Raw genomic sequence first — 17710 nt, 5'->3', positions numbered from 1 at the left:
TTTGCGATTGCCGTCTCACATCGTGACTGTTCTACTGATTTGCTTTTGCATTCTATTCAGTGTGCTTCTTGGCTTTTTGTTGTTGTTGTTGTTTGCTTGTTTGTTTGTTTTAATGCGAATCCACAGGCTGAGTCTTGTAAGAAATTGTAACCATGGGCGCTATAACGTAAAACTATTCCAAACTTTTCTATTCCAATTCTGCTATCAGCCCTCCACGATTGGTCAAAAACATTTTTCGACCACTCCCACTTCACCGGTCTCTCACGCGACGTCACGAAAACCACGATACCTTCCCATCTGATATTATGTGTACATACTGATTATGCATGATTTGACAAAAAAAAAAGAAAAACAGTTATTTCTGATTCGACGCCTTTTCGCCATTAGCCCTCGGCTATTGGTAAAAAGTTTTCGGGCTTTACCCACTTCACCTGCCAGTCACGCGACGTCACAAAACCGCAAGAAGTCACCGCGTCAAATTGACGTGTACGCGATAAAGATGCATTAATATGCCGAACAAAACTGAATTTTCTTCGGAATAGCCGCAGGCTGCCCCGTTCCGAAAGGAAAAAAAGATGGCTGCCGCCGATCGCTGAGACGCTGGCTACTCGCACCTGCAGGAGAGCATGGGTGTATTTGCGTATAATAATACTTCTTGCGTGGCCGTTTAACGTTTTCTAGCACTTTCGGCACGTTTGTCCCCTCATTCTGCCAACTTTTCTTTGCTGAGGGTCCGTTTTAGCGTCATTCTTGAGCTTCCGTTGCACGCCGCCGCGATTTTCGACCAGCCACCGCAAGCTAAGAAAGGGAGAGCCGACCAATCGCAGACGCCGGCACCACCCTCTTCATCGGGTTATCGATTTTCAGTGCAGTGGCTCGGCCCCATTGAATCCCTCTCCACTTGATCATTCTCCTCGCCTCTTGTCAGCCAATTAGATACGACAAGCCGCTCAGTTATTCATTTTTCAAGCAAACAAAAGTGACCTCCTATGAACGAGGAGAGCGTTTGATTGGTCTGTTTAGACAACCCTGCGGGTGACCGCCCGGTGCTTGCGTTGGTGGTTACGCAAATTTGACGTCAGGAGATTGGAATAGAAACATATTGGAATAGTTTTACGTTATAGGACCCCATATCTTTGTTTCTATCCTTATCTTCTGTAACCCCCCCCCCCCTTATGTAATACCCCGACAGGAGTCCTTAAGGAAAAATAAATGATGATGATGATGAAGTGTGGCGAGCCTGCCTGATCCCCGATGATTGCGAATCATCCGCGCTGATACCGGGTACTCTACAAAACACCTCATGCCCTACAAATGTTATCAAGCTGATGGAACGAATGGTACTGTTTCGTCTAGATGTCAGGCTGCAGGAGCTGAAGTTCTTTCCTGATGTCATGAGTGGCTTTCGTCGCTGTCGTTCAGCCTTGGACAGCATTGCAGGCCTTGTATCATCGTTTGAATTTGCTCGAGAGAACAACCATTACGCATATATGCTATTTTTAGACATACAGCAAGTCTTCGACTCTGTTCAACATAAGGAGGTTATTGTCGCACTTGCCACCGCTGGAATTTCGGGCCATCCACTTCTATTTCTTCGCAATTTTCTATCAGAGCGCATAACGAAAGTGAGCGTTGGAGGAGCCATAAGTGAATCTCGCAATGTGATGCGTAGTGTCCCGCAAAGCAGCGTTTCGTCGTCTCTTCTTTTTAACTGCGTTTTTGCTGGCTTCCCAAGGTGTTTGCCTCGGGAAGTTGGCATCCCAATAGCCATAGCTGTCTATGCTGATGACATCGCTCTGTGGATAAGTAGCCCTTCACACCTTGGCACAAGCCTTCGTGTAAGCTTGCAGAAAGCTCTGAATATGACTGCAGAGTACTTAGATGAAGTTGGGTTGCAGATTTCATCTGCCAAGCCAGCTGCAATTGCATAACGTCCCTGACAACGTGCTCGTCGAACCATTAGCGGACGATGCATTGGCATGACACCAATATGATGGGTACCACAACACCGTTACCTCTGTGTTATTATTGATGATTACCTCTCATGGCCCCGTGCAGTTAAGTCTGTGCGGCGCAAATCACAGTCCCTCCTCAAATATGCGACTACCTTGACTGTCAGGGGTGGGGGAGTCAGGCTGCATCTTATTTGTACTATCTGTACTATCGATTATCTGTACTATATCTGGAGTGATGTATGCGTTGCAGTCCTGAATGTGCCGCCTAGTTCGACGGCCCAACTGGAACGGCACCACCGGGTTACCCTCCGAGTCATGCTTGGCTTACCTCGCGAGGCACAATAAGTTCCGTTACTGCCTGAAGCACATCAGTTTCCCCTGACACTGCAAGTAGCCTGCAGAGCTCCACGTCACATCGAGCGTCTGCACCGTGTATCGGATGACCAAGCGATTCTTAATCGACTGATTCAGCGTCCATTATCTCGCGTGGGGAAAATGGTAGCATTGTTTAAAACCGTTGTAGGAAGTTCTGAAGGTGCTACTTTAGTTACACCTTTGGGAGGTTTCAGCAAATGTCTATTCCCCGTTTATCTTGCGATTCCAGATATGCACGAAAATTCTTCACTGCCGGTTCCAGCGCTGATGTAATTGGCTCAGTCACACTTATTCGGAAGATTTAGAGATTATGTTAAATTATTTACGAACGCATCTGTATACGGCGATGACCAGGGCGCCTCTGCAGCTTTTTTCTGCCCTACAACTGACGTCTGACGGGTGTTTCGCATACCGCATCCAGCATCATCAACAACTGCAGGGCTGGCAGCGATTGATACTACTCTGAAGTAGATGCAAGAAGAGTTAAGGGCATCGAAGGTTATCATACTTACGGACTCCCACGCTGCCTTCAGCATATTACAAAGCAGTGACTCTGACCATTCAGTTATGCGTAGCATCATTGAGTGTGCCAGCAGATTTTTTTTTTAATGCGAGGGCATACAGGGCATACCTCAGGGCATAACCTCAGGGCATACAGGGGTATGGGATGTGGGCGAATAAGGATGATTAAATGAATGAAAAAAAAAGATTTGCCGATCTAATAAAGTCCAGGAGGGATCGATAATGTGGTCCCTGCGTCCAAGCAATGTAATGGCTAGGATTATGCGGCGAAAGTTCCACTGGCCAGCAGAATTACATCTCGTGGAGTATTCCTCGTCGGCCAGTGGATACCTTCGCACGTAAGTATCGCTGGAAACGAAGAGGCCGTTCGGCTGCCTTTCTCTTGTGCTCACAACGCATGTGGCTGTCCGGAAATTTTGTATAGGCTTGACGATGCTCGTCTGTTGACGCGAAGGTGCTTAATCAAGCAGCAAGTAGACAAGTGTGTTAGAAACGGATCCTTTCCTGCCCGTGTTCATGGTCGAGGCTTGCCTCGTTGTGCTGGGGCTCTGTTGCTCAAGTTAAGGGTTGTGTCCTGGTATCTAAATGATGATACTGGCAAACACGTGTAGGCAGTCCGTCGTGTGCTTCTTGTGGTTCCTACGATCCACTGGAGCACCTTGTATGAGTGTCCTGCTTTCCTTTCGCAGCGCACGTCGGTACTAGAGAACTATAGCCTACTTGGCCTCCAGTGTACACTTGATTATTGCCTGCATCCGAGTGGCTGTGCTTCTCGACGCGACCAGGCTCATTGTGCGCTCCTTACTTTTCTGCAAGAAAGTGGCTTCGCTTCCATTTTGCGAGCTTCCAAGGGACGAAATATTTTTTTGCTAACTTTGTCTTTGTACATCCCTCTGCGATTAGTGCGACGTGCGTGTTTTTTTTTTTCGGTTTTTTGCGCGTATGTTCTTGCTTTACTTTGGCCATTGTGGCCTGTCATCTTGCTGTTTATTTATTCTTTACACTCCTTCTACTTATCTTCAGCTTCCTTTTTCATCATCCATCCTTCCTAAAGGCTTTGTGCTCCGCTCGGTGGTAGGTGGCAGCCTGCTCCTTCACTACTTTCCTCTCTCTGTATGTATGTGTGTTTTCATATGTAATAATAATAATAATAATAATAATAATAATAATAATAATAATAATAATAATCTTCACGTTAGAACTAGTCACCAACTCTGCCGCTTACATGAGAGGAATATCTTACAGCGATGTTACTAAGGAGAGTTCTACAATGGTTCTCATGCGGCGTCGACGAAGGCCGATTACGGCGTGGTTGGTATCAAATGTTAATCAAGATGACCCAGCAACGAAGCCGGCGTAGGAGCCTTTGGGCCGCCGTATGACCAGGGCATCACTGTATAATACGCAGGCGGACGCCGGCGTCACTGACGAGCTATGTGCCAGCCATCAAAACAACCCTACCAGGTGGCCGAAACGCGTAGCCAGACGCCGGCGTCCGTAGAGCGGGTGCAGCTTGCAGGAACATGCATCTAACTTAACGGAAAATGCAGAAGTATAGAAAGATCGGATATAGTGAAAGATATGAAAAGACCTCTACGATTAGGAGCTCGTACAAAAACTAATGAAACATGTAGGGAAAAATTCTCGAGAATCATACAACACAAGCGAAAATTTGCCGAGAATACTTTCGCCCTCAAGACCCTTCCCCTTACTCAACACGTGTAGCTTTAGGATCTCCCGAATTTCCTCTTTCGTCCATTTAAAGAGCCGTTACGCTCTCCCTGCTTTTCTGCTAACGGAACTTAGTTCTGTCTTGCTTTACTTTAATTCTTAGGGCATTTAGCGGTCTCATGACACAGCTAAAGCTTTTGATCAGTGTTTTGTACCTGTTAAACAAGCTAGTTCAATCCGTTCTGCAGGTTGCGCTTTTTCATGAGGTCAAGCAAACTTATACTGCCTTTCAATTTTATTCGCAGGCAAAGCTGGATTTCTTCAGGTTCATGTACAACGACATGGCGCACGGCCTTCGCCTAGGGGTCTGTTTTCCATCAGCCTGCTCTGCAACCGAGTTCCAGTTCTTGATTGGCTCGCGTGAGTACATCTACAATTCACACTGCGTGTGCCACGAACCGAAAACTAGAAAGAAAGAAAATGTATCCCTCCTAGTTGTGGTTCTTTCAGCTGCTACTGTGTGGTCTGATAAATACAATCGAGAGTCGATAGCTCTGTCGAGTAAGTAATGAAAACAGAAATTCTTACTGATCTCAGGACTGCATATTTTGTTTGTCAGGCTGCAAAAGAGGCCGTGGTAGAAAACAGGTAGACTGGACAAGAAGCGGCGCCCTTTAACGTAAAACTATTCCAATGTGTGTTTATTCCAATCTCCCAACGTCACACTTAAGTAACCGCCGACGCAAGCATCGGGTTATGACTCGCAGCGTTGTTTGAACAGGCCAATGAAACGCTTTTCTTGTTTTCTCGATTATAGACGGTCACTTTTGTTTGCTTTCAAAGTGAATGACATTGTCGTAGTTGACAGCTTTTCTTATGTAATTGGCTCGCCAGAGGCGAGGAGCATGCAGAAGTTGAGAATGTCTTGTTGGGGCCGGGCTAGCACCGTGAAAGTAGGTAACATCGGACGACCTGCATTGTTTTTCTTTTTCGTTCTTCTTCTACCTACTGTTTGAATCGCACCGCTGGCGCGAGTTGTTGTGGTCGCACCGCTGGTGCGATCGGTTGGGAACTCGGCGCTGACGCCCGTGGTTGTACCTGGGTCGCAAGCCCCAAGGGTAGCGTTGGCCTGGCGGCCTGGGGTACAACTGGAAGCATCCGAAGGTCCCGGCAAAGCATGAGTCGACTGGTAACAACAAAACAACTTGTTTATTTTAACATCGCAAAGAGTTGGCGGTCAGGTTGACCGAAGTAGAGAGACGGGAGAGCACTTTACTCAACAGAAGAAATCGGAGCCCTCTTTTGGCGTCCGGGGGCAGCTGTTTTTATACTCTCGCAGTTGAGGGCAAGAAGGAACCCCTCAATAGACGAGCACGTGATTGTACAATGGGCTAAGGTGACGCACACTGTCGTAGCGTCGCCGGTCGGGCACAAAGACTGGGAGGAGAAGGTAACTTCGGCTCTCGTAGCGCCTCTGGTAGGGCACAATGACTGGGAGGAGAAGGTGACCCCCTGCTGTCGCATCGCCGCCGGTCGGGCACAATGGCACATACACTCACACACGCACATGAAGACACGTGGCATCGGAACATGCCTGGAAACGCCTGGAAACGCCTGGAAACGCCTGGAAACGCCTGGAAACGCCTGGCGGGGAGCGTAGCGGCGACGCCGAACGGGCCAAAATGTCTGCCGCATTGTTGCAGTCACGCCGGCTAAACCGCGCGTCGTAGGCGAAACGTAACAGACCGCCCCGCCGGGGGAAGGAGATCCCGATGGACAGGGGACTGCATCCGCTGTCCGGAAGGATGTCGCTCGATGATGCTCATAACCGAAGTCGGGCGTCCCTCGACGTTTCTCGAGCGCAGCGCACAGAGAAGGCCTCGTTCTCTCGTTCAGGTTCGCACAGGACACTGCAAAGTGACTTCGGGAGAGTTCACATTTTTGTTCTCGTTCCCGGCAAGCGTTAGAACTACGCTGAAACTCAACCGCTCAGTCAGCAAGCACGGCACAACCCTCACTAAGCCCTGCCAGGCTCTTTCCCCTTTTATACCACTGCCTAGTTCCTTACAGTAGTCTAGCATCACTCAGAACGCGTCCACAAATTGGAAAATTGGACTAGAAAGCATATCATCACTTTGAAACACTAAACAAAAGCAATATGTTAAACAATCCTGCCTCAGGAAGAAAAACATCAGTAACAAACAATTTTGAGGCTGATTCCTACGTTAGGGGCTTCGACTTAAGCCATCGGCGTTACCGTTGAGACTCCCCTTTTTGTAACGCACCTCAAAGGAATATTGTTGCAAAGCGAGGCTCCAGCGCAGGAGGCGGCCATTTTTGGGAGAGATGGTCTGCAGCCATTGGAGAGGGCTGTGATCCGTCTCAATGATAAACCTCGAGCCGGCTAGATAGCATGACAATTTCTGAACGGCCCACACGAGACATGCACACTCTTTCTCGGTGGCGCTATACGCCTGCTCACGACTGGTCAGCTTACGACTAGCATACAGGACGGGGTGTTCTACTTCTCCCTTTTCCCGTTGGCACAGTACAACGCCCATGCCTCGCTCACTAGCATCGCACTGAACAACGAACCCTTTTGTATAGTCTGGCGATCGTAGCACAGGCTGGCTTGTTAGGGCACTCTTTAGGGCGCTAAAAGCTCTTTCCTTTGTCTCGTCCCAGACGACTGTTTGAGGCTCTGACTTTCTTAGAGCATCCGTCAGGGGAGCCGCGATATCAGAGTACCTGGGAATGTACCTCTGATAGTAGCCGGCGACACCTAAGAACGACCGAATATCGGTCTTCGTGCGCGGTTGCGGAAAGTCTCGAACAGCGGCCACCTTTATTTCAGAGGGGCGGCGACGACCCTGACCAATCACGTGACCGAGGTAGACAACCTCGGCCTGTGCTAACTGGCACTTAGGAGCCTTTACTGTCAAGCCCGCTTCGCGCAGGCGGGTTAGCACTGCCCGCAAGTGTGCCATATGCTCAGATCAGGATGCGGAGAATATCGCTACGTCGTCTAGATACGGTAAAGCGAATTCTTGCTGTCCCCGCAACACTTTATCCATGAGGCTTGAAAAACAGTATGGCGCGTTCTTCAAACCAAAACTCAATACTTTAGGACGGAATGTTCCCATTGGTGAAATGAACGCCGCATACCTACTAGCCTCTTCTGTAAGTGGAACCTGCCAATAACCCCTGACAAGATCTAGGGTGGAAATAAACTGAGCGCTACTAACTTTCTCAAGGCGCTCCTCGATGTTAGGGATCGGATAAATTTGATCCTTAGTGATGGAATTAAGCCTGCGGTAGTCGACGCAAGGACGAGGTTCCTTGCCCGGTACCTCAACTAAAATCAAAGGGGAGGTATAATCACTCTCACCTGCCTCAATAACACCGAGCTGTAGCATTTTCTTTACCTCAGCCTCCATAATATCGCTCTGGCGGGGTGACACCCGATACGCCTTGGATCGTACTGGCTCTGGGGAGGTAAGTTCTATATCATGAGTAAGTACAGAAGTCCTACCAGGCCTCTCAGAGAACAGACCTTGAAACTCTTGTAAGAGCTGGTGTAGCTCGGTTTTCTGCTCAGGCGACAGCGGTGCTTTACTGATAAGGTCACTAATGACTTGACCGGTGTCTTCCCTGTTCGTCACTGAGCCTAGTCCCGGAAGCTCGACCGGAAGCTCTTCAGGAACGTTTACCATCATGCACACCACTGCTTCGCGTTGTTTAAAGGGTTTGAGCAGATTACAGTGGCAAACTTGCTGTGCTTTCCGCTTTCCTGGCAGACTTACCACGTAGTTAACGTCCGACAGTTTCTGAACAATTCGTGCTGGGCCCTCCCACTGCACGTCTAGTTTGTTGTTTAGCGATGTGCGCAATATCATGACCTCATCGCCCACCTCAAAACGACGGGCCCTGGCGGTCCGATCATAATAAACCTTGGCCCTCTGCTGGGCCTTTGCCATTGCTTCACCTGATAACTCCTGTGCCCTTCTTAAGCGTTCGAGGAGCTTAAGCACGTATTCCACCACGACTGGGTCGTCGCGCCTGCCTTCCCACGATTCTCGAAGCATGCGAAGCGGAGACCGAAGCGAGCGACCGTACACCAGCTCAGCTGGCGAAAACCCCGTAGCTGCATGCGGCGCGGTCCTTAATGCAAACATCACCCCAGGCAGACACAGCTCCCAGTCAGTTTGATGTTCAAAAGACAAGGCTCTCAACACGCGCTTCATGACGGAGTGGAGCTTCTCAACGGAATTCGACTGTGGGTGGTACACTGAGCTGTGTAGCAGCTTTACCCCACACCTTTCGAGAAAAGTTGTCGTCAAAGCGCTAGTAAACACTGTGCCCTGATCTGATTGGATTTCTGCAGGAAAACCAACTCGCGCAAATATGGACAGTAGTGCATTGACTATCTCAACTGAGCTGAGTTCTTTAAGCGGCACTGCTTCAGGGAACTTTGTCGCTGGGCAGATCACAGTCAAAATGTGTCTGTACCCCGTGGCTGTTACCGGCAGAGGTCCCACTGTATCAATAACGAGCCGTCTAAAAGGCTCCGTAATGATAGGTACCAATTTCAACGGCGCCCTCGATTTGTCCCCTGGTTTGCCCACCCGCTGACAGGTGTCACATGACCTCACGAAGTGGTCTGCGTCCCGAAAACACCCTGGCCAATAGTACTCTTGCAAGAGACGGTCCTTAGTTTTCTTAACTCCTAGGTGTCCGGACCACGAACCCCCGTGCGTCAAGCGCAACAGATCCTGACGATAGCATTGAGGCACGATCAGCTGATCGAACTCCACTCCTCTGCGGTCTAGATACTTCCGGTACAGGACTCCACCTCTTTCCACAAAACGCGCATTTTTCCTGGCGATACCTTCCTTGACATTGCAGCGCACGTTTTCCAGGCTGCCATCCTTCTTTTGCTCGGCTATCAAAGCCGACCGGCTGACTTTTAGCAACCTATCAAGTCCGTCTGACGTAGGCGCGATGAGCAAATCTGTAGATAGCTCTTCTAACTTTCCCTTATCGGGCATTTCCTCTCCAGTATCTGGCGCCTTCAACGCTACAGGCTCAATTTTATTCAGTTCGGGCGTGCTCTGAATATCGGCTTGCTGCGCCTCTGACCCTTTTTCGTTGTTTGATAACATCGGCCCCGCAACTACCGCCTTTGCAGCGAGCTCCCGAACCTTCGACCTGGTTAAGGCCTGAACACTAGCTTCACCAAACAAAAGCCCCTTCTCGCGCAGGAGGTGATCGGACCTGTTTGAAAATAGGTACGGGTACTGGGGGGGCAGCATAGATGACACTGCCGCCTCCGTTTCAAGTGCTCCGAAAGGTCCTTCAATAAGCACTTTTGCTACCGGCAGACACACGCTATGAGCTTCCACGGCTTGCTTGATCCATGCGCACTCGCCCGTGAACATATGGGGTTCTACGTAAGAGGGGTGAACTACATCCATCGTAGCTGCGGAATCGCGAAGCACCCGGCACTCTTTCCCGTTCACGAGGAGGTCTCGCATGTAAGGCTCGAGAAGCTTCATGTTCTCGTCAGTGCTGCCTAATGAAAAAAACACAACTTTTGGTGTTGTTTCCGGACACTGCGCCGAAAAGTGACCCGGCTTCTGGCACGTATAACACACGCGCGCTCGCCTCATCTCGAACCGCTTTCTGCGTTTGGCTGCCGCCGTCTCTTTACGTTTGGTCGGACTGCTTTCACTCGCATCCGCACTACGCGTGTCCCCCTTTAATCTCATGGGCGTGAACCTCGGCCTCTCAAACTTCGAGCCAAATTCACCCTTTTGACCGTCCTTAGCTCCGCGAGCCCGACGCGTCACAAACTCCTCGGCTAGCTCAGCGGCTTTAGCCACCGTACAAACGTCTGGCCTATCCAAGACCCAGTATCGCACGTTCTCCGGTAACCGACTATAAAACTGTTCTAGCCCGAAGCACTGCAGAACTTTATCGTGGTCACCAAACGCTTTCTCTTCTTTGAGCCACTCCTGCATGTTTGACATAAGCCTATACGCAAACTCTGTATATGACTCACTTTTGCCTTTCTCATTTTCCCGAAACTTCCGACGGAACGCCTCCGCAGACAGCCGGTACTTTTTTAGAAGACTCGATTTCACTGTGTCGAAATCCTCTGCCTCCTCTCTATCCAAGCGAGCGACTACGTCGGCCGCCTCGCCGGGTAACAAAGTGAGCAAGCGCTGTGGCCACGTTTCCCGAGAGAACCCCTGCTTCTCGCACGTTCGCTCAAAGTTAACCAGGAACAAACCAATGTCCTCTCCAAGCTTAAACGGCCGCATCAGGTCAGTCATTTTGAACAATACGCGTTCTCCTGCACCGTGTGCCTGACTTCCATTACGAGCGCGTTCCATCTCTACCTCAAGACGCTTCATTTCCAAAGCGTGTTGACGGTCACGCTCTTGTTTTTCTTTTTGTTCTTTAAGTTCGCGCTCTTCTTTTTCTTTCTGTTCTTTAAGTTCGCGCTCCTGTCTTTTTGCAGTCTCCCTCTCTTCAATGGTCTCAAGGCATTCCGACAGCTCGTCATCCTCAGCTTCTAACTCAAGAATAGCCTTTAGCAGTTCAGGTTTTCTGAGTTTGTCTGAGACATCCAGACCCAACTCTCTTGCAAGCTCCAGCAATTTCGGTTTGCGCAACGACTTCAAATCCATGGCTGCTCTGAATGCTGCTTTCTCTACTGCTTACTATTGTCTTGCCGCAAACTAACCCGGCAGCAACGACAACCACAATTACCAGCTCTGTTTCTGACACTAACAAAAGCCTGGCAAAGCTCAGAAGAAGAAAGTCCCGCACTCACCAAACCTCGCAGTCAAGAGTTCAGCGCAGTCGTTCCGCTGCAGGCAACCAGTCATCACACAGGGCTCGTTGCACTGCTCCCGGATCGTTGTTGAGCTGCTCAGCATACAGTCAACTGCATCTCTTTGCTGCTGGCCTCCGTTGTCGCGATCCCACCGCTGCCACCAGTTGTTTGAATCGCACCGCTGGCGCGAGTTGTTGTGGTCGCACCGCTGGTGCGATCGGTTGGGAACTCGGCGCTGACGCCCGTGGTTGTACCTGGGTCGCAAGCCCCAAGGGTAGCGTTGGCCTGGCGGCCTGGGGTACAACTGGAAGCATCCGAAGGTCCCGGCAAAGCATGAGTCGACTGGTAACAACAAAACAACTTGTTTATTTTAACATCGCAAAGAGTTGGCGGTCAGGTTGACCGAAGTAGAGAGACGGGAGAGCACTTTACTCAACAGAAGAAATCGGAGCCCTCTTTTGGCGTCCGGGGGCAGCTGTTTTTATACTCTCGCAGTTGAGGGCAAGAAGGAACCCCTCAATAGACGAGCACGTGATTGTACAATGGGCTAAGGTGACGCACACTGTCGTAGCGTCGCCGGTCGGGCACAAAGACTGGGAGGAGAAGGTAACTTCGGCTCTCGTAGCGCCTCTGGTCGGGCACAATGACTGGGAGGAGAAGGTGACCCCCTGCTGTCGCATCGCCGCCGGTCGGGCACAATGGCACATACACTCACACACGCACATGAAGACACGTGGCATCGGAACATGCCTGGAAACGCCTGGAAACGCCTGGAAACGCCTGGAAACGCCTGGCGGGGAGCGTAGCGGCGACGCCGAACGGGCCAAAATGTCTGCCGCATTGTTGCAGTCGCGCCGGCTAAACCGCACGTCGTAGGCGAAACGTAACACTACCTTCTTCTAGGGCCTTTCTTCGCATTCGTCTCAATCCTTGCAGAGTTGCATGTAGGCGAGAATAATCTGGCTAAACACTGCATTTTCAATAAAAAGCTTTCTCTCTGTCTCTCTCTTGTGTGGAGGGCGGTGCCTGTGTCTGCGACTGGCCCGATTCTTCTTGGTTCGCTTTCGGTGTCTGGTAGAAAATCACGGTGGCGTGCAACGGAAGAGAAGGGCTGAACAACGTTATACTGCCACGTAACGTTCTTATTTATTTATTTATTTATTTATTTATTTATCTATTTATTTATTAAAAAATTTCTGCAACGCCGTATAGGTATTACGCACCGGGGGGGGGGGGGGGGTGCAAGTCGGCATAATTTAAACACATTGCTAGAATAGAATACAAAAACAGAATGCAGAATACAACAATAATAGTTTATCACTACGTGTTTAATCAGTACGTATGCATATGGTTAACCGATGTTTAGTTGTTAACAACACGCAAATGAATCCATTCTCCCCGGTAGCTCCGAGTAGCCAGTGCTAGAGCGATCGGCAGGCAGCCATCTTCTATTGCTTTCAGAATGGCGCAGTCTCCGGCTATTCCAAAAAGATCTCAGTTTTATTCGGCATATTAGTACATGTGGCGAATTGGGCGTGTTGGTACATATTTGAAAATGCGGCAGCGCAAAAAAGATACGGATGGAGACAAGATGTCATGCCGTATGCAGTGAACAGTATGCCGTGCTCGGGAACTCTCTGTCTCCGGACCAAGCGACTACCTCAAGAAGTTTGCGTGTTGTTCGGTGGACTCTCGCCATCCGTTCTCCATGGAATACGGGTCGTCAAAATCTTGTGGCCTGAATGGAGACGCCAAGCGTGTGCGTACCGAGATCTTCTGAGTGTGCAAGTCTACAGTAGGGCGCACATTTCATCCCACCAACGTGAGCTGCGTGCATTTCCTGTTCTTGGCGGCCAAACAACGCAGTTCCTCTGGCAACAGGTGCTGGGAAGAGTGAAGTTCCGGTCTACTTCGAGTGCGCAAGGGTCACACTGCAACGTGCATATCGTAGTCAACGCTCGTCCGTTTTGTCTTTTCTCCATCCGTGTTTATTTTTGAATTGCCGGGTTTTCAAATATTAGTTCGTCTTTAATGCATACGCCTCAATTTGACCCGGTAAGTTTCCGCGGTGTTGTGACGTCCCTTGACAGACAGGCGAAGTGGGCGCAGCCCGAAAACTTTTGACCTGTTGCGGTGGTTTGATGGCGAAAAGGTGTAGAATAGCAAACTATCATTTCTCTTTTGTTCGGTCTAACCATGCATAACCAGACTGATGGAATAGAAAAGTTTGGAATAGCTTTACGTTACAGGGCCCCTGCTTACAACAGAAAGAGCGACCAGAAAAATAATTGCAGCTCACACTCGTGAAATAGCTGCGAACCGGGGAAAAGGTCGCATTATGTTCCCCACACGTACCAATTCTGCGTGTATTAAATTAGAAGCCAGACTCTCACAGCGGCTTGGTTCTATGGTTGTCAAAGCGCAACAAAGCCGTCTTGTGAAACACCATCCATGAACATGCCTTTCGAAATGTCCGTCTTGGAAAGCGCAGCCCAGAAAAATTGCGCAGCTTTGCAGTACGGCGTGTTAATACGTCGGTGATAGGGAGAGGTAGGAAGGGTACCTTGCGAATATTGGCGCGTGCTGTACTATTCAATTCGCTGCAGCTGGTTTTATTTTGTTAGCACTTCTATTAAGCAATACCAAGCCGAATAAACGCGGATGGGTTATGCGTCACCAAATAGAAAATTAAAGGCAAAATGCGTGCTTGGTGTTTATGATAGCATGATTAGTTGAGGCAAATGGATCTTCGATGACGGACGCTTCGGATCACTTTCGTTCCAGGGCGTAGTTACTCACGAATGCTAAACAACTAAGTAGCCATCATAAAACAGATGCTTTTTGTCTTCAATTTGGCAATAATTGGCATACGAACCAAAAGTTAAGTTAGTCATTGAACTCTCATGCACCACTGACTACTGACCGCGCCGCAAGGTTGTTCACATGCAAGGACTATAACTGTGAAACTGCAACGACAACAAAAACAGTCTTGTTTCTTGTACAATGATTGTGAAAAGATTCCAAGAAAAGCCTGCCTGGTTGGGCATCCTCTCTGGAGGACGCACTGGGAAAGACTGAGAGGGACAGGACTTCTTGATCTGTTCCATTTCAGGGAACCGGGCGTGCCATAAGGACGCTACAATAGGGCTCGGCAAGAGATCATGTCACTCGGGGAGTGACTTAGAAATTTCTGACAAAGGCTGTATGGGCACGTACAGACTAAGAAAAACAAAAAAAGAAATCTTCGTATAGGTGCGCGGAATAAAGTGGTATATTCGCTCTTAAAACCTTTTTTTTCGTATCCCGTTTATTTATTAAGTAAATTAATGTAAAATAATTAAACGGCTGCTTTAGAAATAATAGTGCATATGTTGTGTCGTATTTGAGAAAATAAATGCGTGAATACTAAAAATTGTGCTACCAGCAGAATGAGTTGATGATAATTGAATATAAATGTCCTCGAATAATAATCAGCACTAAGCATTCTCCAGTGCATGCGTCATATTGGAAACAGCGGCGCCCATTAAGGTACTCGCATATTATTGTTTTAAGAACCTTATGTACGCCGCTTCTGCATGAGCTGTTTTGTTCGAAATGGCGCAATGCGTCCAGACATTACTCCTTTTCATACAACAAGTAGCAGTTTCTTCTTCATGTGCTAATAATGAATTCCATTCTTTTCACGCCTACGCCGCAGTGGTTGGCCAACACGGCTTTGACGCCACCGTCAAAGGTTGTGTGATTAAGGAAAAGACCCCGCTCAGCACTACGGAGAAAGCCCTCATGTAAGTCTGGGACCCATTCTTTCTCCTCTTTCTTGTGCAGCGAGCGAAAAAAAAAAACGTTCGCGTCGTGGCGAAAAGTACGATGCGAAGGATGGCCATCCATCGTCTCAACTTTCCCTTCGCTTCGTGCGTGCATGCAGGTACTTCATGGCCTCGTGTATATCTTTCGTAATCGTCGGTTCGCTCACGGATATCTACCTGCGCAAATACGGCAAAGAAGCCGGACATGACCTCAACAACATTGGTGAGTCCCTACAGGTTTTCTTGCATCCTTGAGCGAAACTAAAGCTGTAAAGAAAGCTACCCACTCAGGAGAAACAATAAACCTCATGACCTGAGCATGAAATGTGCTTCTATTTTTTTATATGCACGGTTTGAAATGCATTATGCCTTCATTGCTCCTTCATGGTTCCCATTTAAAAACTGGTCCTGTTTTCGCACATGTTAGCTTGGGTTACAGAGCCACTAACCGCAGCGCAACAGCAAGAAATTCTTTTTATTTATCAGAAAAGAGCTTACTGGTTCCGACAATAATTCATTATTTGCACAATCTCTAAAGAGAGATAGATAAATGGGATGTGAAAGGCGGGGAGGTCAACCAGAAGATAACCATCTAATTCGCTACCCTGCACTGTGGAAAGGGTGAGGGGTAGCAGAAGGATAAAAAAAATCAAAGCTCATGCCGATAGACAGAAAGAAAACACATACACACGGACACACGCAGAACACGGAAGTGTTATAGTCGTTAAATTAGGTCGCTTGACCACAGGAACTTCAGCAGTGCATTCGTCGTCTTCTGGTGTGAGGACCGTATAAGCAGCCACTCCAAGATCGCTTGTTCAGAAAGCGGCCCTTCTTCGAGGCGTGCCAACCTGTAGCGAGTGACTGCCTCTGGGAGCTCAATCCAGGACAATTCCAGGTGTCATGTTCAGTGGTTTCCTCGCTGCCGCAATTGTCACAAGCAGCACTGTCAGCCATTCTGATGCAGCAAGCTTAAGTATTCAAAAAAGACACTCCAAGCCACCGATGGCAAAGCGCAGTTGTCCGGATTCGAGATAGTTCAGACAGAATGTGGAGTCGGAGGAATGGGTCCAGGCGGTGGATACGGGTGTGCCAGAAACCCGGCGTATTCCACGTGGATCGTGCGACATCACGCTCGAGCATGCAAAGCTTTGCGGCCGCATCTGTTCTTGAGATCGAAGTGGGTCCCTGTGCGCCCATCTTCGTGAGCACTCCTGGCAGCTTCATCAGCATGTTCGTTGGGCAAGATGCCACAGTGGCCTGGAAGCCACTGAAAAGTGACGGCATGTGTTTTCTTGGCTAGTTGCTAATAAAGCAATCTTATTTCCAGAACTATTTGGTATTGTGGCCTACGCCGTAAAGCGCATAATAGACCGTGCAGGGTTGCTTTATGAACGGTAAAGACGCTACATTTTAATGATGATCTTTCATGAATCATACGAAGTACGCTGCGAAGTGCAGCAAACTGTGCAGCAGTCGACGTTGTCCGGTGAGAGGTCTTAAACTGAATGTTGACGGCTTTTACGAGGAAGATCCCAGCTCTTTCATATCCGCCCACAGTTGTCGATCCTAGATGTAAATCTGAAGATAGTTCTTGTATGAATCGTGTAGCAGGAGTAAAGATAGCTGCTTGAAAGCTGACGACACTAATCCTGCTTTAGTCAGAATTTCTGGCACTGAACGTGGAACTTGTGGCCGAGAAAAACACCAAGGAGGTGTCCAAGGAGGTGCCAGCATTCTCTCGGTAGGCGCATAATCTGTAGGCATGCAGTCGTGCATGATACCCTCTGAGAAGAGGCACAGACAGATACTCTTCTGACATCGAGGCGAGGTGGTGGGAAGTAAAGGTGCCTGATGTCTGCTCTGAACACACACGAAGTAATGCGGGCCATGACTGAGTAATCCTGGGCAAGTACAGTGGTTTCCACTGTTGATGCGCAACGCGGCAGTCCGAGACAAGCCCTGCGTACTTAGGCCTGAGCACTTTCGATTGTGCGGATGTTAGTTCTGCAAGTATTGGTAAGTACAGGTAAGCTGCATAGCAGATATCCAAGAAGCAGCGCTTTGTAGAATCGCAAAATCGCGTCTACTGACAATACGCCACATTTACTTCCAATCAGTTTGAATAGGTGTGTAACGGCGGTTAGGCCCTTCTTCAGGTAAGTCACACGGGGATTCCAGCAGAGGTCGTGATCAATGATGACCCCTAGGAATTTGTGCGTCCTGGCGAACCAAACTGTTTGCCCATTGACAGATATGGCCTACGCGTTCCACGTAAATGCGACTAGTGGACATTTCTGAAGTGCAATCTCGAGGCTTTTTTCACTAAAGTACGCCTTAATTGAAGTCACGGCTTTTTGAAGTCTGTCGCGCACCTGAGGACGTGTTACACTTGACGTCCTGACACATATGTCATCTGCATACATTGATATCTGGAAAACACGTGGTATTCGTTACACGAGACCGATAAGAGTAAGATTTATTAGTGTGGTGTTCAAGACGCCACCTTGGATAGCACCATGCTTTCTGTAGCGTTGAGA

At 48.8% G+C, this 17710-nt stretch overlaps 1 protein-coding gene across 1 annotated transcript in view; it reads left to right on the top strand.

Annotated features, from left to right (window-relative positions):
* LOC142585395 (nose resistant to fluoxetine protein 6-like) overlaps positions 1-17710 on the top strand; it is an 87625-nt gene that overhangs the window by 41872 nt on the left and 28043 nt on the right. Inside the window, exons 3-5 of the mRNA XM_075696169.1 lie at positions 4829-4943; positions 15062-15149; positions 15290-15368. Of these exons, the coding sequence (XP_075552284.1) occupies positions 4829-4943; positions 15062-15149; positions 15290-15368 (282 nt within the window). The remainder of the gene's footprint in view (positions 1-4828; positions 4944-15061; positions 15150-15289; positions 15369-17710) is intronic.

The sequence above is a fragment of the Dermacentor variabilis genome, chromosome 1 (assembly GCF_050947875.1).
Source record: "Dermacentor variabilis isolate Ectoservices chromosome 1, ASM5094787v1, whole genome shotgun sequence".
Classification (NCBI taxonomy): Eukaryota; Metazoa; Arthropoda; class Arachnida; order Ixodida; family Ixodidae; genus Dermacentor; species Dermacentor variabilis.
The sequence above is the reverse complement of the archived record's forward strand: the minus strand, read 5'-3'. Positions and strand labels throughout refer to the sequence as shown.